At 48.4% G+C, this 26,462-nt stretch overlaps 8 protein-coding genes across 8 annotated transcripts; 3 read left to right on the top strand and 5 right to left on the bottom strand.

Moving 5' to 3' along the window:
• Positions 1-136: 136 nt before the first annotated feature.
• Positions 137-901, top strand: FSUBG_2295 (transcription factor; the record flags this gene model as incomplete). The annotated part of the gene is made up of 1 exon (XM_036680052.1): positions 137-901. One exon carries the CDS (start codon positions 137-139, stop codon positions 899-901), a length of 765 nt encoding a protein of 254 aa, XP_036542215.1.
• A 173-nt stretch (positions 902-1,074) lies between these two features.
• FSUBG_2296 (n-methyltransferase) lies at positions 1,075-1,966 on the bottom strand (the record flags this gene model as incomplete). The annotated part of the gene is made up of 2 exons (XM_036680053.1): positions 1,075-1,894; positions 1,944-1,966. The coding sequence occupies 2 exons, from the start codon at positions 1,964-1,966 to the stop codon at positions 1,075-1,077; spliced, it is 843 nt and encodes a 280-aa protein (XP_036542216.1).
• Positions 1,967-2,329: 363 nt separating this feature from the next.
• On the top strand, positions 2,330-3,019 carry FSUBG_2297 (uncharacterized protein; the record flags this gene model as incomplete). The annotated part of the gene is made up of 2 exons (XM_036680054.1): positions 2,330-2,633; positions 2,685-3,019. 2 exons carry the CDS (start codon positions 2,330-2,332, stop codon positions 3,017-3,019), a joined length of 639 nt encoding a protein of 212 aa, XP_036542217.1.
• Positions 3,020-15,493: 12,474 nt separating this feature from the next.
• FSUBG_2298 (uncharacterized protein) lies at positions 15,494-16,043 on the bottom strand (the record flags this gene model as incomplete). Its single annotated transcript, XM_036680055.1, has 2 exons — positions 15,494-15,726; positions 15,824-16,043. 2 exons carry the CDS (start codon positions 16,041-16,043, stop codon positions 15,494-15,496), a joined length of 453 nt encoding a protein of 150 aa, XP_036542218.1.
• Positions 16,044-17,447: 1,404 nt separating this feature from the next.
• On the bottom strand, positions 17,448-17,867 carry FSUBG_2299 (uncharacterized protein; the record flags this gene model as incomplete). Its single annotated transcript, XM_036680056.1, has 1 exon — positions 17,448-17,867. The coding sequence occupies one exon, from the start codon at positions 17,865-17,867 to the stop codon at positions 17,448-17,450; it is 420 nt and encodes a 139-aa protein (XP_036542219.1).
• An 865-nt stretch (positions 17,868-18,732) lies between these two features.
• FSUBG_2300 (RTA1-like protein) lies at positions 18,733-20,083 on the bottom strand (the record flags this gene model as incomplete). The annotated part of the gene is made up of 2 exons (XM_036680059.1): positions 18,733-19,442; positions 19,681-20,083. 2 exons carry the CDS (start codon positions 20,081-20,083, stop codon positions 18,733-18,735), a joined length of 1,113 nt encoding a protein of 370 aa, XP_036542220.1.
• A 600-nt stretch (positions 20,084-20,683) lies between these two features.
• Positions 20,684-22,962, top strand: FSUBG_2301 (adenylosuccinate synthetase; the record flags this gene model as incomplete). The annotated part of the gene is made up of 17 exons (XM_036680060.1): positions 20,684-20,717; positions 20,829-20,839; positions 20,905-20,961; positions 21,013-21,041; positions 21,276-21,454; positions 21,508-21,534; positions 21,585-21,616; positions 21,667-21,903; positions 21,956-21,991; positions 22,030-22,187; positions 22,238-22,274; positions 22,324-22,358; positions 22,404-22,482; positions 22,526-22,588; positions 22,640-22,780; positions 22,831-22,857; positions 22,909-22,962. The coding sequence occupies 17 exons, from the start codon at positions 20,684-20,686 to the stop codon at positions 22,960-22,962; spliced, it is 1,236 nt and encodes a 411-aa protein (XP_036542221.1).
• Positions 22,963-23,065: 103 nt separating this feature from the next.
• Positions 23,066-26,454, bottom strand: FSUBG_2302 (FAD-binding protein; the record flags this gene model as incomplete). The annotated part of the gene is made up of 3 exons (XM_036680061.1): positions 23,066-24,515; positions 24,857-25,924; positions 25,973-26,454. 3 exons carry the CDS (start codon positions 26,452-26,454, stop codon positions 23,066-23,068), a joined length of 3,000 nt encoding a protein of 999 aa, XP_036542222.1.
• Positions 26,455-26,462: the final 8 nt, after the last annotated feature.

Below are 26,462 nucleotides of genomic sequence, written 5' to 3' on the forward strand. Positions count from 1 at the left end.
TGTAGTACCAACATCCTGCACTGGAACAACTTTGTACCGATCCTCTCACAATGACATAATTCCTGCCAAGCTTTTGTCAGACCATGAAGCTATCTCCGCATCAAGAACCTGAGGAAATACCTCATTAATCATTATCATGTCCTACTCCCTAACCCACCAGCTTCTCGTCTCAGACGAGCAAGCTTACAAGCGAGCTACCCAGTCTGAATTCCTCAAGCTCGCAGGTCATGGAAAGGCATCAAAAGAGCTCCTTGGCCGCTGGCTTGCAAACGATCGTCTCTACATCCACAGCTACTGCCGTGGTCTTGGTCGTCTTCTCAGCTTTCTCGAATACCCTGATACCGTGCAACCCAATGCTGATCCCGGAGCTACAACAAAGCTTCTAGACTGGATCGTCGCAGCTCTCGTCAACATCCGCCGAGAAGAAAAGTTCTTTATCAACACTGCAGCAGAATACGGCATCAACGTGAATCTCGAGACTGGGCAAGATGGTCGGGTGGACTCAAGCACCAAACTAGAAGGTCTTCGACGCTGGGAAGCTCTCTACGCTTCTGTATCTCCTAACGAGAAGGAAGAACTTCCTTGGCTTGAAGCTGCGGTGATTTACTGGGGAACGGAAAAGTGTTACCTTGATGCTTGGTCGTGGGCTAAGGCGCAGCTGTCTGATGATGATGGGAGTAATGATGCGGATGGTGGGGCTGTGAGGAAGGAGTTTATCAACAACTGGACGTGTCAGGAGTTTGTTGAGTTTGTGGATGAGCTTGGAAAGATCATTGATGATGCTGTAAACAGGCTTGTCGAGGAGAAGGGTGAGGACGTTAAGGAGAAGCTGTTTAAGAGGGTTGAAGGGAAGTGGCATGATGTTCTGGAGGCAGAGGAGGCATTCTGGCCAGCTGTCTAAGACGAGTGCAGCTCGAGAAGCAGAACACTCTTGATGTAGGCTTCAAAGGGTGCCCTTGCGAGGTCCAAAATGATTGAGCTGTATGCTTCAAAGGGTATCCGTGTCAAATTGAAAGGTCTAGAAAGAAAGATTTTCCCACCAACGCCGTACAATGCCCAAACCAGCCCACACGCCTAAAACTGTATCCGTCGCTTTCGTCCAGTGTACTTCGACGTCGCCTTGACAATCTTTCCCTTCCGCTCCATCTGCTCCTTCTTCTTAACAATCCACGCCTTACTACCCTTCGACATATTCGGAGCATGTGCTTTAATCTGTCTTCTCGCATCCTCAACATCCACACCCTCCATACCCTCAACAACACCAGTGATATCACCGCCATTCTTCTGAACATCACCGCCTCCCACGGTAAGCACGAGGTACAGCTTCTGGTTCTTGGTGCCCGGGTCGTCTTCGAGCATACCGGCGCCAAAACCGGCTTTTACTGCGGCTTGGGTGATCATGTGGCGCTGCTCGTCGTTCTTGGGGTAGAATTGACAGACTGCGCGACCGCCGCGCTTGAGGGATGCATAGAGACCGTTGAAGAAGCGGGTTAGGCGGCCGAAAGGTGATGTATCGCTTGTTTCGGCGCTGCAAAGCCATTGGATGGCGGAGATGCTGATCGCCGCGTCGAAAGTACCAGCTCGGAAGGGTACGCCTTGGCCGATGTCTGCTAGCATGAGATCACCCTCTACATCTCTCTGTAGTGCAATGTCCAGCATTGATGGTGATACGTCCATTCCGATCCATGTGTGAGGACCGCCTTCTTCGGGCTCGACTGAGGAGAGGATCTCGCCGGAGAGACCACTGCCGCAGCCGACGTCGAGAATGAGAGATGGTGACTTGAGATCGAGGAGTTCCAGGGCCCTTCGTGTCATGGAGGCCTGAATGTTTTGGATTCGAGAGCTTGTTGTGTACTTGCGCGCTTCGGTATCGTCATAGTGGACGTCGGCGGCACTGTTACTGTGAGCTTGAGGGGCATGATGGCGGGGTTGTGGTGGCATACAGGGTATCTTCAGGACGAGACATGGTGAAGGCTGTAAGTCAAATGACTTTCGAGGAATTTCCAGATCTCCAGCTTCGGAAAAGGAATTGTAATAAATGAATGGGTCGCGAAGCCTGGAGCTGCACCTTATCGCCGATTTCCCAGTGTTGAGCAAAATTTACTTCTTCGTGGCTATCGATAAGCTCAACTTCTTAGCGTTACCCCCACCACCATCGGAATCGGAGCCTCTATTTGCCGACGTATGGAGCTACTGATTGGTAGTTAAAACCGTGTCCAAAACACTCTCCTTTTCAACCTCTTGTAGATAACAATCTCCCCTCCTTCCAACATGTGAGCTCCAACTCAAACCATTGCTTGCGCCCAAACACAACGCAACGCAAAAGAAAATGTGGATTCTACCTCTTGTCGGCTACATAGGAACCCTCCTGGGTTTCTGCTTCTTGACCCTTGCTATCGCCTCGGGTCTCTACTACCTGTCCGAGCTCGTCGAGGAGCACAGCGTTATCGCGAAGCGGTTCCTGACGCGTCTCATCTACAGCGTCATTGGCATTCAGACGGTTCTATGGCTGGTTGATGGTCTGCCCTTCTGGGCTACTGTCTTGACGATCGTGTCGCATGTGGTGTACCTGGGGAATATGAGGCGCTTCCCTTTTGTGAAGCTGTCGGATCCGTTGTTCCTGGGATCATGTGGTATGTTGCCTTGATGGGTGGGTAAAATGAGTTGTTGCTAACGAGATGTAGTTCTCGTTTTGGTCAATCACTATGTTTGGTTCCGTCATTTCTCCGATACGCAGTCGCGCGCGTACCAACGTACCTCGTACTACGATAAGGCCGATGTTCCTAGCTTCGCGCAAATCGCGTCGTACTTCGGTCTATGCGTTTGGCTCGTGCCATTCGCGTTGTTCGTTAGTCTGTCTGCTGGCGACAACGTTCTCCCGACGATGGGTACCGAGCCTGTCCAAGGGCTTGGTGGAAGAGGCAAGCCTCAGGGCATGATCAAGGCTCTTGTTGACCAGATTCGCGGGACGATCGGTCAAGTTTTTGGGACCAATTCACCTGGACTTGCTCGGCCGTAAAGGTTGCGCAGGCTGGATTGATATGATCATTGAGTGCGGATGAGGATGTAGGATGGACGAACCGAAATGTTCGTTCAATCCCAATGGACATATTTATGCTGAGTAAGTCGTTATTTTATTACATTCACAACACCACCCCTTCCCAAATGATGACCTACAAACTTCACGCTAGATTGTATTTGACAAGAATTCTTGTATGATTCCATTATAAGTTTCCTGATACCCACCGACACATCTTATTCTGTCTAAATGTTCCGGTTTTGTCAGAGTACTGACCAAACTATACAGGGTTATTATCATCCCTCCCACAGAGGTTCGTGTACATATATATCCCGAGCGTCACTAGTTTGAACTAGCAAGCTCTTCATCGAGCACGCCAATACAGAGACGTTGACTTCTACTGTATACCACCATGCATCATGTGTATCTTTCGTGTCGTCGTTCGAATTCCGGGGACTGGACGGCTATGTCCACTCCTACGTTGAGGGCTTCGAGCCGGATGTTGATGAGCGAAGTAATGTGGCATGAGATCGGCTAGATGCTTGACAATGAACATGTATCATGTTAGTTATGTCTGTGCTTGGACAGAGGAGAACGTCAACGGTACCTCAGCACCAGAACGTATGTTGAAGACAATAGCCTACTTGGCACTGCCCTGAGTGGCGGGGTTGTGTGAAGCGTTGGTGTTGGTGTTGGGCTCAGATGTGTTACTGCTAGACGTTACAATCGAATCAAGGTTATGCCACGGCATATCCTTATGACCCTCTCGCAACCAAGCGTTCATCTGCTCTGAGTTTGCAGTGCTCTGATGTACAATGTTGGGTGATGGGTCCCCATCACGAGGGACTTGAATGTAGTGAGGGCTTGACATGATCAAAAGGGTAATGGGGCTGTTCTTGTGGGAGAAATCGAAACGATGTTGGACTATGCAACATACCTAGAGAGACCGCGGGGAAAACATAGGCTTTATACAATTTGATGGCCACTATCTAGTTACTTTGATGAGTCTACAACTTCTCAACAGGCGGCCTGATAACCCCCAGTCCGTCGAGGGATTGTATCAACCTGCCTTGTTATGCAGCTTCAACACCCACTTGGGAATACATTGGACCAAGGAGGACACCGCCGGTCCAGCGCAGGAGCATGGTCCGGGGCAATTGGGATCGGGTTCACTTCGACTTCCGCACTTTTGGCGCAAGCCGAGCCGCGCACGACCACGCATTTGAAGCACAATGAAAAGAGAAGCCTCGAATGGGGAAATGTGATTGGATGAACACTGATGATATATTCATATACGCCCGTGAATACCAACGCTACACCATCAAAACATCACGTGATCCTTCCATTTCACTATTAGGACCCCTCCCCACCCCCCCCTTTCCGTTCCCACCTAGGAACTGTAGAATTTATATTGAATTGAGACCTGCAAGTCCCACCTCCGGGCATGCAGCGTACAGTAGTAGCTGCATTAGCGGGTGCCTTTTTTTCTGCGGTTCGCCCAAGCATTACTCGATCACACCAAAATGTGAGACACCCCGCTAATGTGTGAGATGTTGGGTCCAAGTCTACTACGACATGTCCTGGCTGAAACTTCTTGTCAAGCTGGAAGACGACATCAGTTGTTCCCTTCAACAGTACTAGAAACACACGCCATTTTCTCAGCGATTTAATGCTTACCCCGTTTCATGAGAACTTGAGAAGTACGAGACTTCGGCGCTTCCATTTAGAAAGCTTAGAAAGCAATATCAGAAGTCCAGATCAAGCATCTTTTCTTGAGTTTATTATTTCTGGCTGGACAAGTAAACGTTCTGCGAAAAGCGACAACTTTTGCTTGAGAACGATGCTTCGCCACCCTCGGGGCAAGGATATCACAAGCGGCGCGGCCCTCACCCTCCCTCCATCCATGGGCATGGACCATGCAGCAAGATGGATGGCCTGTCGCCGCAACACCTGCGTAAGATCAGCTCTCTATTAAAATCGCAAACACCATCAACGTCACTTTGCTTTCCTTAAGCCAGAATATTTGAGCGCCCGTCCTTCAAACTTTGGTAGAGGGGGAGACTTCTAGGCAAGTTGGAGACCAAATGTCCTCCAAACCTCTTCAATCGCTGCCTATGCCGTGCTTTTTCCTTTCTCGAATCGAAACGGGCTTCATGACCAACGCGATAAAACCTTTCTCCGTAAGCGATCACCTCTGTTGCGATAACCCGACCCTGGAACCCCTGTCCCTTAGACTCTTTTTCGACTACCTACCTAGTAGGTAGCTCAGTCATCGTGATGGAAAACGGCCGGTCCTTCCAGTGTAACGAATCTCGAGGCGTCCAATGGGATCGCCACAAGCCTGTCTTACACTGGCCTTGGATATGTATTGTTAGGAATATCGCAGGACCGAAAGTGAAGAGGCCCCTTCAAGGGTCTTGGCAGGTAACTTGATCTAGGCCTGCACCCTCAATGCTGCTAGGTCTGAACCGCCTCACGGTAGATGATCCGATTCCTACTAGGTACCTAGGTACCTTACCTTACCTTCCATGACCACCGGGAACTGTCACGTGGTAGCTGCACCCTTCAAGGACTTTGTCTTCTTCGATTGGGCTGATCTTGGAACCTGGGGCTTTCGGTGAGACATAACTTCTATACCCGAGTCTTGTGTTTTGACAACGAATAGACATACTGCTAGCGTCACTGTGGCTCTGGCTCTGGTCCATGGAATCTAAAATAACTGCTGTTCCCCTGGGAGCTTCAACTCCTCAGTACCGCCATGTAGCCAGAATGGTTTTGAGACACTTGGTACAGCCCATGAGCACATAACTACCTAGTACCCCTACCTGTCGATTCATTCAGACAAGAGACCAACTAGTTGGCTTACGCCCCGCGGGTATTAATCATTCTTAACCGGGATCCATGGGTTTTGGGGCCTAATGTCAAGAAAACTCTAGCCTGGTTGGCTGTTTGATGACTGAGCCGCCCACAAATATGTACTCTTTTCGAGACTTCCATGTGTAGCCCACTGTTGCCATCCAATCTAACCAAGGATATGAAGTGCAAGGGTGACCGGAGAAGGCACTAAGAATTACAGGGGTGACCGGAGAGGACGCTAAGACTGCACTAGGTATCATTGATCTAGACCTGACCTGGTTAGAGCGCTATGGAAATTGATGAATCTGACTTGCAGCGTTGAGCGGAAACTCTCTCCAAAAAGAAAGTCGATCTTCAAGCGGTTTTTCATGCTGAATCAGACGGGAGCATCATCATTACGGCTGCCTTTAGCTCAATACATCTCATTCCAATGATGATGCTGACGTATACGAGTGTCTCATCATCATGGGCAAGCGCCTTATCTAATAATAATGCACTTCAGCCCGAGAGCTCTGGAACTCTTCTGATCCAGTCCTCGTTTATCTGTGATCTTAGCTCATCCTCCGCACCATCGACTAAGGCTTAGTCCAGCAGAGATCATATTCCAGTCGCAGCTTTTGTTAGCGAGGGATAATAAGAACGGTATAGGGGAAAGCCAGTAATGCAGTTAGTAAATTGCAACTGTTCACCTAAAGACATAACTATCAGACTTGGCAATAAGAAGCTTAATGCCCAGTCTCTGAATTATGAAGCCCAGCATACGCACAACTTGCGATTCCAGCTACAGTCGCTAAAAGGCTTCAACTCAGAATTGCCTGCTCACTCGCTAGCACATTGTCTACCTTTTGCAGTCCCGTTACCTGGAATAATATAATGGGTCAGGAGTCACTCGCTTGGTTGCGGTTCTGAGAGTGTCGAACAGGTCAGTCATAAGAATACGACTACCTTGGTTTGCAGGGTTTCCATGTGCATAACCGCACCCAACGTCAAGACCTAGAATACTACTTGCCAATAGGTATTCGTACATTCAGGACAAAGCACGCGCCATGTTGTTGCTACGGATTTAGATAAGATCGAGACACATGGGTTTGAGTGACACTAGATGAGATGTTGACCTGCTGGATAGATGTTAGAAAACGACTGTGCCTACCTCAACAGTTAGTTCTACAACGGTAATAATACCTTAGTCAATCAAGATTGAAAAATTATCTACTTACCTACTTGGTATATAATCTTCTTGTGGGGACGCGGATTCATGGCCTTTAGTACGAGGTCCGTCATATTTAATCGCGATGAATAGGTAGGCAAATGTGTCAGCCGCAACGGCATTCAGCTGCCAGGCACTACTCGACAGCCGGTTTTACAAGGGCACGCTTACACCCAGCGAGTGGCCTACGCCACCCACCGCTTTTACTCATTAGTCTGATCTGTAGGTAGGTTTCTAAAGGGAGTATGTGAATCTCTACCTATACAGAACCGCTACAGGATTCTATCCTTTTGCGTGGCCCGCCCTAGATGCGGAGCCTCGAACTTCTTGCGAAAGCTAAGGGATAACTACTCATGCATTAGAGGATTGGACTTGACGATCAGCCACCATTTACGGATACTTACCCCTGACCCCGGGCGGGGTGGCTTTCTCACGGCACCGTCCCGAAGTACATGCACGCTGACAATGAATCCCCTCGAGGGAAATTTTCCTAGGTTTCGGGGTCGGCCTCGGGACCAGTCTGCAATACGGAATAATACCACTAAAATTCTTCGACATCACACCCATTTCTCCCAGTCAACGTGCGCCGCGCACTGGCCTGAATCCTGGTTGCTCGGCGAAATGCACGCCAGGACCACCGCTGCAGCTGATCTAACTTGTAGCTCACCGGCTCTTCTCAACGTCAATATTCGGAAGCGCTATCAGCTTCACCTTAGCCAGGACGTTCCTAGAATTGCGGGTTGTGCTGGTGCTTCTTTTCGATAAACAGAACAAACCGCTCCTCATCCTACAAGCGGCTCGGCTTCGTGAGATATTGCCTCCCGATGTTGAGACCCTTTCCGCCATATTTGCACTAGTGCGCTTAGTTGGATGGAGGCCATCGCGTGGAAATGTACTCGAGGCGTCTTATAGGCGTCCAATAAGATCGACAACAGGGCCATTTGCTTATTGTGTTGCTGTCTGCCGTTCTACGATTGTGACCCTACCCTTTTTTTCAGTCGCAAGGCAAATACGCTGATGTCAACGAGCTGATAGTATATGTCACGCACTAGTTGTCTTGCATCTAAAAGAGACTTTATCTTTTCTAATTGTGCTGATCATGGAGCCTAGTGCAATTATCAAGGTCTGCCAAAGCTCTGTTTATTCGAGTCTCGAATTGTATTAACGAACGAGCAATTGCTATCTTCAATGTCGCTCTGGCTTGTGCTCATAATGAACCTCCGCTCCCTTGGATGGTGAACAAAACCTGGGGTTTCCAAGTATCTCAATGCGAGGCCATATTTTTCTCAGTTTGAGGCACTACAACTCATTAGTACATGACTATGTGTAAGTACGATCAAGAGGCAATACAGGGGTACAGTGTTCACCCCTGTACTCAAGTTCTAAAGACGAAGGGTAATGTTGTTTAACCACTGTTGTTTAGAATCCGGGTCATGTTGTTTAGAATCCCTGCTAGGTACAACGTCTGGCCGCGGCTCAGCCTCTACCGGGCATGAACGCGCTAGGCTCAAGACCGGGGGCTGTTGAAATCAGACTCTGGGCTGCTCACTTACATCAAGTATACTCCTATACTCAATATTATTGTGTTGGCCTTGTTGGGAGAGCTATCATACAGTAGCCCCATACTTGACTGATGTGTGGGGTTATCTCTTATACCTGGAGACTTTCATTCAGCGTCCGCCACTCCCTTCCAGCGGTCGCCAGTTTAGTCCGGATCTAAATTAGCCCTTCCCAATCTCAACGTTCCACCATTCTCTAGAGAGTTACTTTACATGTTGGTCTGGTACAGAGTACAGACTGGACGGCGGCTGTATGGCATTGGACTCGCGGCGCGACCCTGAAAAGCCTTTGTATTAGGCTCTTTTAAGACTAACTGAGTGCGCCGGGGTGGGGACCTCTGCCATCCTGATAGCGTAGATCCTGCGGCTCCGATCTGGTAGTATCACTGCTGGTAGCTCGAGTAATGCAAAGGGCTAGCCGTGACTCGCAAGGATGAGGTTCCGAGGGTGTCGAAGTTCAGCTGGTCTCTTGGGCGACATGTTAGCTACGCGTCATGTTGCATCACTCTGTTGGCGACAATGAAAGCAGACGAAATAACCCTGTCTGTATTATTATACAGGGAATGTATCCGTGAGACTTTTGACATGGATATGAAACTAAACTTCTATATTGGGTAACGCGCACGTCATTGTTTATGTTACTGCCATCCTGCAACAAGAAGAGATCAACCAACCATCAAGTTCGGCGATAGCTTATTAACACAATACGTCGCGGGGTTCACCCATAGCTTAGTATGCCCCCAGCCAGTGGGTTGGGCGATTGGGGTTTACTTGCGCGCAGTGGTAATGCGAACTAGGTCTAGGTACCTAGATGTAACCCCGCTTCCATGCTGTGGCGGTACCACAGCTAAGGAGCCGAGCATGCATGGCGCACGTCCTTTTATATCCCTTCTCTCACGGATTGGTACGCTCCCAATTGAAGACTACCTACCTTATCTTGAAGTCGTGCGACAGTATCTAGGTTCTTATTGTCAATTGTCAAGACAATGGGCCAGCTGATGATTGGCAACTACGCGTACAACTTACTACCAACGGCACAGAGTATAGACACCTAGGTATATAATTGTACTCAAAGATGAACAACGGGATTATCATCATATCTAGGTTCGTCGTCAATTTCCATTGTGGGGGCGGGGATATATGATGAGCCATAAGGTATATACGTGCCCGCAACCAGATACGAGCTGTGAGAGTTGTCCTAGCATCTACCTAACTCAACGTTTACCCTCCACGGCGTCATAACATACTTGCACTAAGGAACGGATGTACAGGCGACTGCAAGGTTCTTCTCGGGGGTTAATCTGAGCTTCAGATTTCTTGAAAGCAAAAAAAGGATGGCGGAGCTAAGACCTAGCTGCCGTGCCGACACATCGCTAAGATTTGCGAATCCTGTCAGCGCTATTTCGGTATAGTTCAGCCGGCCATGGGAGTCTAAAGGATACGAAAATAGGCCTATGTAGCGTTGATCTGCCGAGCCGTCGCCTGAGTACTACCACTCACCTGACCAGCTAGTCCAAGAATGGTATTCATTAGAGATGGACCATGACGCAGGTTCATGGGCTTAAATCCAAGGCCTTGAAACACTAATGTTCAGTTGTTCGGATGATCAGACAATCCACAGCGGCATTTGGCTGCACAGCTGCCGGGGATTACAAGGGTGTGCTTAGACCTAATGACTGGCTGACGCCATCTCTTCCCCTTTTCATGGTCGGTTATGCCGAATTGTCAGAAGCCCGGGCATGTGAATCTTACACCGCCCGGGTTTTGGAACCGTATGGAGGACCCCTCTCCCGGGTCAGCCTGCTTGGCTTCCCCCGTCCTTTTTAGATGAGCCGCGACTCATGTTCACAATTAGCTCTTAGAAGTGCCGGAGCTTTGAATGAATCTTAGTTATCTTGATTCACGTAACTCTACCAGTTTTGTTTACACAAAGAAGAGCCCGATTTGGACTTGACGACAGAAACGATTAAGACCCCTGATAGAAACAACTAAATAACCAACCGCTTAACAAACGCCCCCAGTATTCTATGCCACAGCTTTGGATCTGCAGATGATCTGCCGGGGTTATTGTCCCAGACTGATATGGGCTAGGCAGATAGAGTTGGCCGAGATCGAAGGGCTTCCTTCGCGTCGAAGCCAGCTGCCGAGAGACTCAAACAGAAGGTCGGCAGAAGACGAAACTAAGACGAGGAGAGGATAGACCTGATGATGTTATTTTATAATGACATCATGCTGCTGGCCTCCAATCTCATCGAATGTAATTGTTGTGTCAGCTAAGGACCTGTGTCAAGAGTCACGCGAAAGCTTAAGAGAAAAGTTCTAGAATAATTCCAGAACATTTCTAGAAGCCTCATACAATGTCATCTCCATCGATAAATTCCGCTGCAGATGCTCCGTAATGCGATACCATTCGGACTTATCACACATCTTTTTTATGTCAGCAGAACATCCATTGACAGAAGTTCATTAGCGTACCCAAAGGCAATACTCGAATAACATGCAAGAAGATGGAGATAATCATTTAATTGGTCTTATACAGAGAGCTATCGGGGTACTCATCAACGAAGTGTGTGCTCTGCTCTTACCACCACGGACAACTCCCCTAGATACACGATAACTCCTTCATTCCTCCCTACTTATTGCCCCGAATCGGCTAATATCATTTCCGTGGGAGTAATATAAAAGGCTAGCCGTGCAACGCACTCCCGTCTCCGTTCTTTCGCCCCGGCAATTGAGTCCCAGCTTGGTCATGTGTTGACTGCTTTAGACGAGTTGTGCGTACGGTCGATGAGAATGATCTGATCTGATCCCGACAACATGATATTAGCATTCACAAGTCTCAGTAATAAAGATTACAACAGTACCTCTACCATAACGTATTCTAACATATAACTATTTCCTACTGCCTTGGGTGGCAGGGGTATCAGATGGTGAGATATTGGCCTCAGAGTTGTCTGGCGTGTTAGATGCAATAATTGAGTCAATGTTATTCCATGACATATCCTTCTGATCCTCTCGCAACCAAGTATTTATCTGCTCCGAGTATATAGGGCTCTGGTATGTAATATTAGGGAATGGGTTCCCCTGTCGAGGGACTTGGATGCAGTGAGGGTCTGGCATGATAATAGAAGGATGGATGAGATATGGTGTACTTGGTTGGGATGTCTATGAAGCAGCTTCCAAAGGTGAAAAGACCCAGGGGGTTTTATAAGAAACTTGACTGGACTCGTGATTCTGCAGGGTAATATCACTGGTCAAATGCGAGCTGTCATCCTCACGGTTCATTCGGGCGGTTCCATTGACCAAATGGATGATGGGGGGTGTGAATCTAAGATTCGATGATAGCAGTTTCCTCAAAGTCTACGCAACGCAGAGCCTCCCTTTGATCTCCATGGAGACTCTCCGTGGAATTATCAGGGGTAAGCATCGCACTACGCCGCAATGTGGTTTTAGCTGATACCCAACTTTGAGGGAGTCCTACACCTAAAGACACGCTCTATTTCTCGCATTCGCATCTGATGCTCTTCGAAGCTCCGAGATGTGATGCAAGGCGTCACGCTATACATATAAATTGTTTCTGGTGTATTCATAGCCAGTGTCGAATGTCTCAGGCGTACAAAAGAAGTACTGACTGCGAGATCATAACAAGCAACATATGTCAAAATTTGACCGACTGGAACCGATGTCATCGCATATCCACGGTTGATCAGTAGCCAATGAAGGAACATCAATTCGATAAGACAAGGAGTCTCGCGTGAGCTTTGGGAGCGAGTATAACGAACACAGGTAGCTTAAAACGTGGTTTGGGGGGCGGGGGCGGTGGTGATACATCACACTCCCCGTGTATGTACGAAGCAGGCAATTGGCCGCACCAGGCCAGAGACGTCAGTGTAGTAACGTGTTATAACACCCATGCGAGACGGGCCATATCTGCCCCGCGTTAATGTTTTCGGGTCAAGCTAGCTTGTGAAAAAGACACTCCCATTTCGACGTTCCTGGTATACGGTATCATGTAAAAACTGCCATTACTAGACACCTATGAGACATCTCAGTATTATGCAGTTGCGAATCAAGCTTCGTCTAGCCATCGAGAAAGACTCTCGGACTTCGTCATCCTTGCGAAGGAGTGTCTGTCCTATTGTTATATCGATACTCGACAAATTCAGCGCGGTATTTTGTGCTGGCGGCTGTAATACCTCAATTTCTTGGATCAGGCCTCCGCTTAAAGATGATGCTGCACCAGTGAGAGAAAGCTTTGTGTTACACCTGTTGTCTGACACACCAAGGCGGTAATAAGGTACCAAAGCCTGCCTAGAGACGTCAAGGCTGCTCGGCCGGGACTTACCCCAAGGTGGGGGTTACACCGTGAAACAAGGGAAACGTTTTTTTCTTACAACGCCGTTCTCTCTTCACCGATTTTTCAGAGTTTACAGTTATATTATATCCTTGGGGCGCAGGTAGCTAATTGGGCGGTTAAAGAAAGAAACGCATCCAATCCATGGGTTTACTGAAAAGCCAGGTCATGGCGCCCAACAAGTGCCTATCAACTACAGTACATGATCCACCGAGTGACAGCTATGGGCTCTTGCCCATCGGGCATAAGCTGGTGGTTTTGATGAAGAGCTAATTCTCGAATAACTAGCAAGGAGCAGGGCCTTTTTGGTAGATGAAGGTCTTGATAAGCTACGGAACTCGTTCGTCATCGTGGTTGGCTGCGGAGGAGTTAGCTCAATGACTGAAATGTATAAGCCTACAAGGGATTCGTTTGTAGTGTCGCTTTCTTGTTTGCTCTCTTGCTTAAAGAAGTAAGTTGTCTAGAATCATCATTGAGCCCTGCAGGGAATCCATTCTTGGCGCAGGCGAACTACAGGACTGATATGCAGCCGCCTTGTTCGCCTCAGCTGTCCCCAGACCGGTGCAACATGGCGTTATACACTACCGGTAGCGGGAGTCAATTCCATTCAGCCTACTGCTAAGCATAAGTTACCCCGAGAAATCAGCCCCCCCACGCGCAACTTGCTGTAGTCACCCTCGGGTTATCGGATGAAGCGCGGCTCGCCAGTATTTGGCAGTTGGAGAGAGAGACATATGCTGGATTCTCACCACTATTCGTCTCCTTTTTGGCCCCCTTGTCCAAATCTCAATTATTTAGGCACCCCCTGACTACCTAGAAGTCTTATAGGCTAGCTGCTAACCCAAGCCGCCGCCTTGGAACAGGAATACGACTCGCTGCACCTCCCCTGACAGCCACATGATATACGCATGTCTCGATTGCCCATGAGACAAGGCGTATGCCACAAGCGGTCAATAACTGTCGGGGCGTGAGTTGTACATCGAAAATGTAAGGAGTGCGGAGTAGTCTGAAGGTTGGAAGTTATATGCTTGCTTCCTCCAACGGCAGGTTTTGGAGGTTCAATAAATCTCATTCTAGAGATTGAGCCAATGGGCTATTGATGTTTTATTCACCCCGCCGGCCCGGTCATGTAAACTTCTATCCCGGTATGACGAGCTGACGTGGGTTGTCTTAGACTGTTCTGAATCTAGTATCACAGACCATCCACTCCAATTACCTGGCGTCAGGCATGGGCTACGGCCCTGTCCTGCCTGTGCATACAGAGAGTCCTTGTTGGATTACACCATCTATGAGAAGAGAGAGTGCTTCACCGTAAGAAGAAGAAGAAGAAGAAGGGCGTCTCCCTACCACAGCTTGTTACTCCTCGCCTTTTGGTCCGCCACGTTTGGTGACCCCATCTTTGGGTAGGTATGGTCTTCCCTACCTAAGTATTGAGCATTACGGTGCCTCATGAGCCTCTGGGCAGATTCTTTTCAGAACGAGTGTTAATTAAAGGCCCAAGGTAGGAGAGCACTACTTTCCTTCCCACCCATTCGCTGCAGATTATTGATTGCGACTGGGTGTTCGATGCCGTTGGCATACCTGAACACCATTATCTTGCCTGCAATTCTTTTGCCATCGTACGTCACGCATATTTGCGTAAGTGATGCCTTCATTGTGAGAGAGTCCGTGGGAGCTGGTATACCTGGTAGTGACTTTATCTTACATCTGTCAAACTTTTCAGGTCACGGCAAAAATAACCTTCCGTGAAGGCTATAAATGCAGCCAGAGGCTACGTAACGCCACGAAAGTAAAGGAATTGCCCATCTTACTTGAGCCCTGACGCGATCGACCTATTTACGTACACCATGACCCACTAAACCCTTGCTTCGGTCCATCATCCATTGCCTGTCGATCAAACCCATCATCTGCGGGTTTGGGATCTGGGGCCTTGCCCACTTCCCCAATGTTAGTCTACTCTGTCGTCGCTTGGTGGGTGCTTATCGCCCTGGCACCCATGCAGTGCTAGCCTAAAAACCCATATTGGTCAAGCAGGGAACACTCAGCCAGCAAAAGATTTTCGAGAAAGCTTCGAGAAAGATTCTAAAAGCATGTTAGAAGGAATATGAAAATCCCCATACTTGTCTGAGACTCAAACCACTCAATTGCAGATGCTGCAATCCTATTGAACGCTGACATAATCTATTTCTGTGTTAAATAATCATCTATGGATGAAAGTGAAGTGGAATGAAGGTGGGAAATGGTTTGTGCCAGACTCTGGCTGGCATGCTATATTTAGTTCTTCCCCCCACCCAGGCGACATCACGTCCTCGAGGTATCCCACATTTGTGGTGCACTGCATCTGCTTTTCAGCACATGTTGATATAATGTGACAGAGGTCATTAGTGTACCGAAAGACGATCCTATAGAAAGGTGAAAAGATGAAAGGATTCATTCCCATGGTCTCATAGAGTTATCGCGTACTCGAGAACTGTATATACATCTGCCACCATCACTACCTAAGCTCCTCTCGATACATGAAGGGTTCTAGACTTCTTGCTACTTTGTTTTGAGCCCCAGATTACCTTGTTGATTTCTGGGAATAGCACAGAAAGTCTAGTCCCGCGACGCACTCCTGTCTTGGCGTATGTTGTCGCCATGGAGATTGGGTCCAGGCTCGATCCTATGTCGAGTGTTGCAAACCATGCTCCCATGTCAACTTTGGGTATAATGTCGACAAGAATAAGATTAGCTGAACATTAACAATGTTAGCTTGTATAAGTCTCTGCGGTGGGAAGCCTACCAACACTTCTACCCGTATGCATTCCTAGTATTGAACTACTTATTACTGCCTTGTGTGGCAGGGGTCTCCGATGGCGCAACGTTGACCTCGAACTTGCCTTGCGTGTCGGACTCAGGTTCAATTGAATCGATGTTATGCCACGGCGTATCTTTGGGGCCCTCTTGTAGCCAGTTCTTCATGTGCTCTGATAGGTGAGCAGGTTGCTGTTTCATGTCAGGCGAGGGATCTTCTCCACGGGGAACTTTGATGTAGTGAGGTTTTGGCATGATGAAGGGGTAATCTGTGATAATGTACTTGTGATGAGGTGCTTGGATTTGTCTATGAACTACAGACCTGGGATAATGAGGGGAAATGAGTTCTTTTATCTACTTACCTTGTCTTGGGACTACTGATGATTGATACAGCTTCTGTTCCTCTGAACGAGAAGGATATTGGAGATTCCGAGCTTCCCGGTATCCGCCCCGGATTTCGGGCCCACTTTAAACAGTCTACCATTCGTACCTGGATGACGGTGGTTCGCTGTCGCACATACCGCCGGGTCAGAGGAACAGCCTCAACATACACTTGATCTTTTTAGTTGGATAGCCTAAGGGCAGGCTGATAAAGAGATCGTCTGTGTCAAGAGACAGCCTGCGTTAGAGAAGGAGAGTAGCCTCAGGGTCGACCAGAACCCCATGCAGACTAATACGCGGCAAAACGTGGGCTTCATTCACCTTGATATCAGCTTGGGTTATGCAGGTGCCCAAAGACCCCTCTCATGCAGCGCATTCAAGTATTTCAGATAGCCACATTGGGTCAATAGAGTGGAAGCGAAGCCCAAGCCCATGATCAACACCACAAAGGCGTTCCGCGTTACGGTCTGTGCTAAATTTGATCTGCAGTCTTATTTCTATAGCCGAAACATGGCAAGGTGCTTGGTGACTCAGCGAAAGAAACATGATGGCCCTGCGCCGCGAAAACACAACCCCAAGATGGAGAAATGAAACGAGGTCCTTCGTAAACATGTGCATGGAGTGATGAGAAGCGGTCCTACCTGTGAGGAATGATACTACACCGTGTTATTCGATTGGCTGAAAATGCTGGTTGTCGGCCATGAATGGCTTAGTAGTGGGAGATGGTCCAGTCGTGGATCCACTTCCCAAGACTGATAGCACCAAAGACGCTTGGGTAGGATCCTAAGTTAGTTCTTGAGTGAGTTTCCAGTGGGCATGCAATGATTTCGAGCTTCGGAATCAGTCACTTTGGGGTAAAGTAAAACGCTGCCATGCCCAACTTTTCGCTTAGTTCTGTCTGCTTTGCCCAACTTTCGCGTTCGGATCCTTCCTGTACTCGGCACAATGCCTGCCTTCTTTGGCCTTGCCATGTTATCCTGCCTCCATTCTAGAAGGTAGTAGAGATGATTCGTCGAATTGAGGGGTTTGGCCGCAAACCAAAGCACTAAAGATAGAATTAAGCAGAGCCTTGGGTCTCGAGTTTATCCTGCGGTTCCAAATATGGCAAAACTAATGATTTATCAGGGGCTTCTGGCGTGGAATGGGCAAACACAACGCCACGACAACATTCAGACGCGTAAAACTGGTTCCATTGACTCCATTAATAACGTATACTATCATTCACCGGCCTCAATATTCCTTGTATCCATTGGCATCCAGACGACCATCACGTCGCCCTCACTTCTCCTCCTTTGGCGTCGTGTCCTTGTTATCCTTCTCTCCATGTCTACCATCTCCCCAGAACTTCTTATCAACCTTGTCATCAGGCGCAATATTCCCCCGATCATGCTTCTTATCAAAGTCCCGGTTGTGCTCCTCAACCTCTTTCTTCTGCTCCTCCGTCAACTCATCAGTCTGATTCCCCGGAATACTCTGGTTCGACACTTTAGGCTGAGGAGGTGCATTCTTAGAGCTCGCGTCGAGGGCTTCACCACCACCTGTGCGTCCTTTGGCCTCGCCATCTACGAGACCGTCGATGAAACTTCCGTTGCTGTCTTTGCCTTGGTCTTGATGCATAATGCGGGCGGCGTGGAAGGGACGGATGGGGACGCGCGGGGCGAGGCGGGTTGATGGGCGGAGAGTGGTTAGGAAGCGCATTTTGACGTTTGTTGAATGTATTGTTTGGTTATTTGAAGAGTTTGAGTTAGTTTGGTTGATGGTTTGTTTGTTGCAAGTTGGGCTTGGGAGCTTGGAGGAAGCTCAAGTTAAGCTTCTCTACGAGATGGTGACGTCAAGAAGAATGACATCACAACGCATGCTTGAGAAACGAAAATCACAAGCCGCATTAAGCCGAGATCAAAGGGGATGGCGACATATTAATTGTGACACAGAATGAATTGGTGGCGTATTATCTGAAGAGGTACGGAGTACAAGTGTATTGTTTGACGTCGCATCAACGCTGTGGTTCATTGAAGCTCCACAAGCCCACATCCCCAGATTTTCGTATCGCGACCTTGAGACCAAGAAAGAGAGCAAGAGATCCCAGCCATGACAATCCGCAGCAAAAAGCCGATAAATAAATTCCAAGTTGCAATCTTGCTTTGTAATTGTTGATATAACTATAAATAAGTATTGTTAGCTTGAATTTTTAGACGCGATGCTGAGATTCCTGACGGCGAATGAATTTTGAGGCGAAAGATGCACATGCGTTATGAGTATTACTCTGAAGCTGTCCCAATACTCAAGTTTTTTTTATTTTAATCTACTATATCAACCACATTTAACATACATATATAAAAATGCACATGGGCATTTCGCCGCAAAGTTATTGGGAAGTTTTGTTGTTTTAAAATGGCAATGGAATAAGGTATCTCTAGGCTCTATACTACATGAAGGACTAACATTGGACCAAGTCTTTATATACCACCCCAAACTCCCAGACTACAACAAGTTTCCCGAACAAATTATTCCGATGCAAGTACTTTCAAAAGTTTCCCCCATCTTAAAACCAATTCAAAGCCACTTATCCATAACGCGGGGGCTCAGTATCATAGTGCCCAACCCCTCTAGTCGGCTCATACCGGGTATTCAACTCAACATCACTGTCGCTTCGATCGTCCAGCAACTGCTTTCCTTTTCGCCCCCGAATCTTGTTCTTGATAAACGAGAACAGCCCAGGTATATCAGATTTGGGACCAGTCATGATCCTTCCCGGATGAATGGCATTGAACGCCAACAGCGCCAAAAACATAGGTGCTGCTTCAAGAATGTAAAAGTACACCTCGTGGGTGACGAGAGCATTGTCTTGGCCCATTCCGCCAGAGAACTCAATGAGTCGGTAGATAATGCGCACAGAGATCATGGCTAGTGAGAAGTATAGCGTGCAGAGAAGCATGCCCCAGTCTGAGGTAACAAAGGCTTTGATGCCCTGGTGCTGGTGCTCAATCGTGTGCATCTTCTTCTGGAAGAGGAAGCAGAGGACGACAAAGATGACGATGAAAAATTCTTGGAGACCAATGCCGCCCATGTAGATATGGATGGCTTTCATCTGCTCGTCAGGTGGTGAACCAGGTCCAGACATACTGCCGCCAATGAGTTGGACGATGAATGAGAGGATATCGAGACCGACGAAAATGGCAGCGAGAGTAGCAGCCGGCATGCGGAGCAGGGACTGAGATGGTATGAAGTAGTAGACCATTCGGCCGAGAGTCATGTATGCGTACGCATTAACCCCTGCCGTTGTTAGTAATGCGATGGAGAAGCAGTAGGTTTGACATACAAATTGGCGCGAGCAGAATGAAGATGTTAAACGTCAAGAGTACACCTGTACTCTGTTGATGCTTCGTGCTTATCGCTCTGAAGGTGAACGCCATCGTCTCCCAGATCCCCGCCATGATAACAACCCAACACCATGTCTGCACCAGTCAGCTTATTACATCCAAAACCAGCACATAACAAAAGTAAAACGTACGGAACTTTTTGTACCGAGCGGCTTGCCATATATGCACACCAGTCAATGCCGCGAAGAGCAAAGCGAATACCACAGCAGCTGCAAAGCTGGGATAGTAGTTCCAGTGGGCGTTACATGTTCCTGGGGGAAGATATCCGTTCTCATCAGGCTCAAGAGTTTGGACACATGTTGGGACAACAATTGAGATTGTTTTGGCAGGAATGGTAACATATTTATCTGTTGTACCCCCAATAGTAGCGATGTTTTTCGTAGTGGTGAACCATCCCTCTGGCGCAGCTGTTTCTGTCGCAGTAGCACGAGCTACAAGGGTAACATCGTGGGATTGTGTCTGTGCAGGGATCGCTGATGCTATAGTAGATCCCGAAAGGAGATAGAGAATAAGAGCTCCAAGATTAGAATGCATATTGAATGTTGATACTGAGATTGATACAGCTCCATGATGAGATGGGATTTGGGGGCCTTATAAGTATATTTTCTGTTTCTATAATTGAGGTTGTTTGCAACGCCTCATTGAGTCCGACATTGCAATGCGAGATGGATGGCATACTCGCCAAACACTGCGTAGTCAAATGCGAGCTGGCCAATCGCGTAATTCGATTGGAAACCAGGATCCGTTCCTCAGCCTTAAGGAGATGTTGACTAGACTGTATTTGGCTAGCTCACAGGGGCTGTCTTGCAAAGTGGTTTCAATAAAAGGCTAAATCTATTTCGAGAAGTGTAAATAGCCAAAAGGGCATCTAGATGTGAGAATCATACTTCTGTCAAAAGGAATCTAGCTAAGACGAGGTGATAGGTGCTTGAAATACCTGAGGAGAGAGAAATACTGAGCTGAAAAATGTACCTACCAGCTAAGTTGCCATTCCGATGTCGGACATCGGCGTATCTATCATCCGGCGGGGCATGTCTTGGTGGGGTGGTTCTTCTTCCCTGCATGACATCTCCATGATTTTCTCCAACAGCGATAACAACGCAACCACCGAGAACTGTTGTTCTGATCTTTGACATGGCCATCACCATCATTCTTGGCTCCCAATGGGGTATGTACGCGTTGCTACAGCTTTACCTTGCTAAGCGGACTCTGCCACTTCAAGATTCCGCAGGCAATGGCGTTGATGTTTCTTAATGCGCTAATACTTCGCGTTTAACAGGAGATGAGGGCGTACGTCTTTCCGATACAATTGAGAGACAAATGGGAGATCAAATACTGACATTTTTATGGTATAGAAAGGAAAGCTGACCGATATCCTTGCCCCGGAGGCCAAACTTTGCGCGCGCGCCGCTGTGAGTCATAGCACAATCGACCAAGGCGAACATTTATTAAAACAATACTAGGGAGGCCATAACGCAGGGCACTCTATTGTGTGAGTTGGACATGTCTTTGGGCGAAACCCGTCTTTTATCAATGGATAATTAACTCCAGCAGTGCCGATGGAGTTTCGTACAGGTAACAAACAGACGTTCAAGCCACGAGTTCTTCGACGACTGATCGACTGCTAGCTTCCACTTGCTTCCTTCCGGACTCATCAACCCGAAATGGTACTATCCACCCCTTACCTGAAACGCAGCCGAAGATCGAGTCAATTGACAAATAATAGCATGAACTTCATCGGTTCCGGAGTTGTCTTCAACGTGCCGCAATTCTTCAAGGAGCTGGAGGCTCTATCGGAAAAGGGGCTTGAGGCGGTTCACGATAGAATTCGTGTTTCTGACCGAGTGCACATCGACCTACAGCTCCACATCGCCGCTGATGGACTTGAGGAGCAGGAGCTCGGAGGTTAGTTCCAGGTCTTGTTGCGCATGCAATTGAACACGGCTAATAATGTCTAGAGGGCAAGATTGGAACAACTGGACGCGGTTTGTTTGAGCAAATGTCTTCATAGATGACTTCGTATTGACCTTTTCAGGTATCGGACCCTCTTATAGCTGCAAAGCTGCGGTATGACGACACCTGAGATTACGTTGTGGAAGCTTGCTAAATCCCAATAGCGAAGTGGCATTAGACTGGCTGATGTCTTCAACCCCAAGCTATTCGAGCAGAAGCTTCGACGTCTGGCCGACGGCTACCGAAAGCGCTATGGAGATCTCTTCAAGTACGACGTCGAAGAGGAGCTTGCTCAATTCGAGGAGTACCGAGAGAAGCTGCGCAAGTACTCTGTTGATGGAGTGTCCTTTATGAAGACTGCGCAAAAGAGCAACACTCCCATTCTGATCGAGGGAGCGAATGTGAGAATTTTGGTCTGAGTTTGTTGATGCAGTGCTGATTCCGTTTATTCAGGCTCTCATGCTCGATCTTGACTATGGTTCATATCCTGTGAGTTTTCATAACCCAAACTCTCATGCCGACCACAGCTGACAAAGCAGTACGTAACATCGTCCAACACTTCGCTCGCCGGTATTATCGGCGGACTTACCTTGGATCCCACCAAGATCACCGATATCATCGGAGTCGTCAAGGCTTACACGACAAGAGTGGGCTCGGGAGCTTTCAAGACCGAAGACTTGGGAGAGTGAGTACTCGCTTGTCTATTAATGCGAATATGAGGCTGATTTAATGCAGGGTCGGAACCAAGCTCCAAGAAATTGGAAGAGAATGGGTGAGACACTATCAAAACTTTATTGAATCATTTGATCTAACGTGCCAAGGGAACATCCACTGGCCGCAGACGTCGATGCGGATGGTAAGTAGGACCACGTTCATTCAGAGACTCGCTAACACCACGTAGGCTCGATTTGGTGGTTCTGAAGTACTCAAATGACATCAACAACTACACTGCTCTGAACTTGACCAAGGCAAGCACTTGCGTTATATCAGCTGTTCGTCACGATACTAACCGACGTCCTTTAGCTCGATGTTCTCGACACCTTTGAGACAATCCGCGTCGCAACAGCCTACAAGATCGATGGCAAGGTAAGCATTCTACACTTTTCTCCTCATGGCGAGGCACTAATGTTATTGCAGGAAATCGATTCATACCCAGCTGATCTGGACATCTTGGATCAATGCGAGGTCGTGTACAAGGATTTCCCAGGATGGCAAACACCTACGACAAATGCCAAGTCCTTCGAGGAGCTACCTAAAGAAGCGCGTGCATACGTTGAGGTACAGTGACCACTGTTTTAAAGACTGACTTGTACTGACGAACTATATAGTTCATTGAGGAATATGTCGGAGTCAAGGTATGGTGCCCGGATATGGGGAAAGACAATTTACTAACGTACATCTTCTAGGTGAAGTACATTGGCACCGGTCCTGATCGTGAGGCAATGATCAAGCGCGCTTAGAGATCTATCGAGGTTAGAATGAAAAGGGCCACTTTTGGCAGCAATGCATTATTCTATCTAAAATCAGGGATCTATAACAATATCCCTATCAACGCAGATTCGCTTACATCCAAAAAGTCTGCCCGCTATCCAAGACCAAGTGCTTGTTCCTAACATAGTCCTTCCTATATATCACACCGCCCTCGGGATGTGCCATTAGGAAATACACCGTCTCGGCATTCTTATCCCACATGATCGCCTCTGCCTCCGGACTCTCCCTGAAGAAGAACCCTTTTACTCTGTTCTCATCGGGCGGTAATATCCCATCATTTAGATCGTAATCGCCACACAGATCAATGCCGTGCTCAACCTCGATGATCCGCCGTGACACGTTGTACATCAGCGCTGCATCCCATAGTGCTTCTTGCTGACTTGACAGCCGGCGCATGAGGGATAGTGCTTCGACCCGAAGAGACAGGTACCGGCATTTCCATACTGTGAAATGAAGCATGGGGTTGAATCCAACGTTAAACATGAACTTCCCCGGTGTCGTACGTTGAGCCTCATGGTACTCTGCTGCTCTCCGAGCACAGTCCACAATCGTGACAAAATCCTCCTTCATCAAATCATACCCCATCTCTCCCCTCTCAAAACAATTCATAATCCATATCCTCATAAGTCTATATCTCGTAATAAGCGCCAACGTCGGTAAATCCTCCCTCTCCTCCCCAAAAGCCCGAAATCTCTCAAACGCGAACCCCCACGCCTCAAGATCCTGCTTCGCCTCCGCCTGTTCATCAAGAACCCACTCCTGCGGCGCGTCATCAACGACATGTAGCCGGAACGCATTGCCATCGCGAACAAGCTTTATGATCCTTATACTTAGATGCTCCAAGGCGTGCTGTGCTTCGCTTATGGTGTAGAACACGGGGTTCTTTAGATCTGCGCCCTCGTCGCCTTGGAGGAGGGGGAAGTCGGTGCCTACTTCGATGAAGAAGAGTGGAAATACGCTCATTTGCGCAAAGGTGTTTGCGAGGCGGGATTTATGACCTTCGGAGTTGAGAAGGTGCACGCCGTGGCTGGCGTGTGTAATTGCGGCTTCACGATTGCCGCGGAGAAACTCAATGCATATGAACATCATACAGACCAACAAGACGGTCTCAACACACGGTTTTGTATCACGCGTGAGAATACTTATTGCTTTGTTATAGTGCATGATCGCAAACTCATCAGCCACACTCTCCTTCGTGGGCTCAAAACTTTCGAAGAGCGAACTTATGGCAAATACAGCATGACGCGCTGCTGGTTCAGACTGCGCCATTTGAACGACGAAATACGTCCAGAACGATCCATCGAAGGGACCAGAGAGCACGGGCGCGACCACGTGATGAAAGAATGATAAGCTGCGGACTTCTTTTGTGTTGGTCACAGGTAAAGCCTGAGGTTTGATGCGTAGAAGAGAAGTCCATGAGAATGAACCGGGGGGTGGAGCGATATAGCCTGTGCATGTGCGCCCTGTTGTCAGGCAACGTTTGCAGCGCGGCCACGTCTCATCGCATTTCACTTTGCGGGCTCTGAAATGAGAGTTAAACTTATAGAATGTGTTTGGTTGGAGAGTTACGTACTTGCATGTTTTACAGCCTGTTCTGACTTTTTGTATTCCCGTGCGAGCCATTTATGATTGAATGGGAATTTGGAGGAGGGAGGGTGAAGGGGGATGCGATGGTAAATATGTAGAGGAAAAGTTGGGCGTTGGTGTTGAAGGATTGAGGCGTAGTTCATTACGGTAGGTAACTAACAGTGCGGGGATAATGCAGGGGTATTCCCCTTCCAGCATTGAACCAATAGCAACCCCCGTGACTTCATCTACTCACAAGCTAAAGAACTATACATATTCCCATGCCCAGATAAATACCCCTTCCTATAATCCTCCCCCTCATCTTCCCCCTGCCTCGCAACTCTATCTTCAATAGCCCACGCGATCCTCTCCGCACCGACCTGCGCACCGCCTAGATTCGGCGCCGCAGGGCCGAGACGCAGTGCAGCGAGTCTTCCCATCATGAAGAGCGGGACATCATCGTTCCACATTAGATCGTTGTTGATACAGGGAAAGCCACCGCGCCCTTCGATGGGGTACTTCTCTAGAATTGTTTGGAGGTAGGGAAGCGAGGAGAAGTCTGTTTGGATGCCGGTTGCGAAGTACATGTAGTCCATGGCTGGCATGTCAACGGGTGGATTGGTCTGAACGCTCCATGTACCCTTCTCAGCGTCGAATTGCGCATCGGCGAGACTGGTCTCGGTGAAGAGTTCGAGTTTCTTGGTGAGGAGATGTTTCTTGAGTCGTTTGTGGAATACAGGCGTGATGCTTCCTCCACCTCTCGCCTCCTTGATCATCTCGATCCTCTCATCGTCTGAATCAGCGTAGTAGAACTGCGCTTGCTTCGCATTCTTAAACTTGCCCATCCACTCGAGACCAACGTCGAAATGCTTGATGCGAAGTGGTCCACGCATGACATGCCAGACCTTGGAGACGCCCTTTCGAATAGCAAGATCCGTTAATTGCGCAGATGTGAGGCCACCGCCCACGACAAGAATGTTTGTTGTTTTCTTCGCAGCGATTCGAGCTTTGACGATAGGGTCTGGGAACTCGGTGATGTGCATGCTGTGACATGTCTGAGGGAGCTCATCGGGCATAGAAGGGATGCGGGGGATTTTGGCAACGTTTGCTGGACCGACTGCTAACACGACTGTGCGAGCATATCGACGAGTTTTGTTAGATGTGACGGTGAAGAGTTTCTCGCCGTCAATGGAAATACCCTTTACTTCATCGTAGTCCAGATGCTGAAGGGATTCTTTGCGGATCATGTTTGAGCTGAGATTATACCGCGCTGCTACTTTTTCGCAGTGGTCGCAGAAGAGAGATGTTGAGGGGTTGTAGTAGTCATTGCGCTCTCTGACGTTGATGTCGACACGAGCTTCTTGTCTACTCACGTCAGTAGGATGTTCAGTGAGGGAGTACAAGGGAGGTTACCTTCGACCACAAGCTCGCTGTCCACTCTTCTTCCTCCCATGTTTACTAACCTCCTTACCAACACAATTCCTAATCTCGACCAGTTCATCCGCTCTATCATTAGCGTACGCATGCGCCAGCAGCGCATCCCGATCAAGCGGATCAACATGCCAGAGCATCGGACTTCTCAAATGCGAGATATCATACATCTTGAACAGCCTGTTCCAACGGCCCATCCACGTATCGCTATCTGCATCAAGAACCAACATTTTGTACTGCGGTTTTGCAGCGTGCTTGGGAGGGGAGATTTTACCGCTGCGGACGTGCTTGAGGGGCATTTTGTTGCCGTACTTGGAGATCCAGTGGAAGCGACGGTGTTCTTCGTCGGTGAAGAGGGCGGCGGGGGTGTGTTCGTGCAGACGGGCTGAGATGGCGAGACCGCAGGGGCCGGCGCCTATGACGAGGACGTCGTAGATGTCTTCTTCTACTTGGATTGAGGACATGGTGATGG

The sequence above is a fragment of the Fusarium subglutinans genome (assembly GCF_013396075.1).
Source record: "Fusarium subglutinans strain NRRL 66333 chromosome Unknown NRRL66333_c0000019, whole genome shotgun sequence".
NCBI lineage: Eukaryota > Fungi > Ascomycota > Sordariomycetes > Hypocreales > Nectriaceae > Fusarium > Fusarium subglutinans.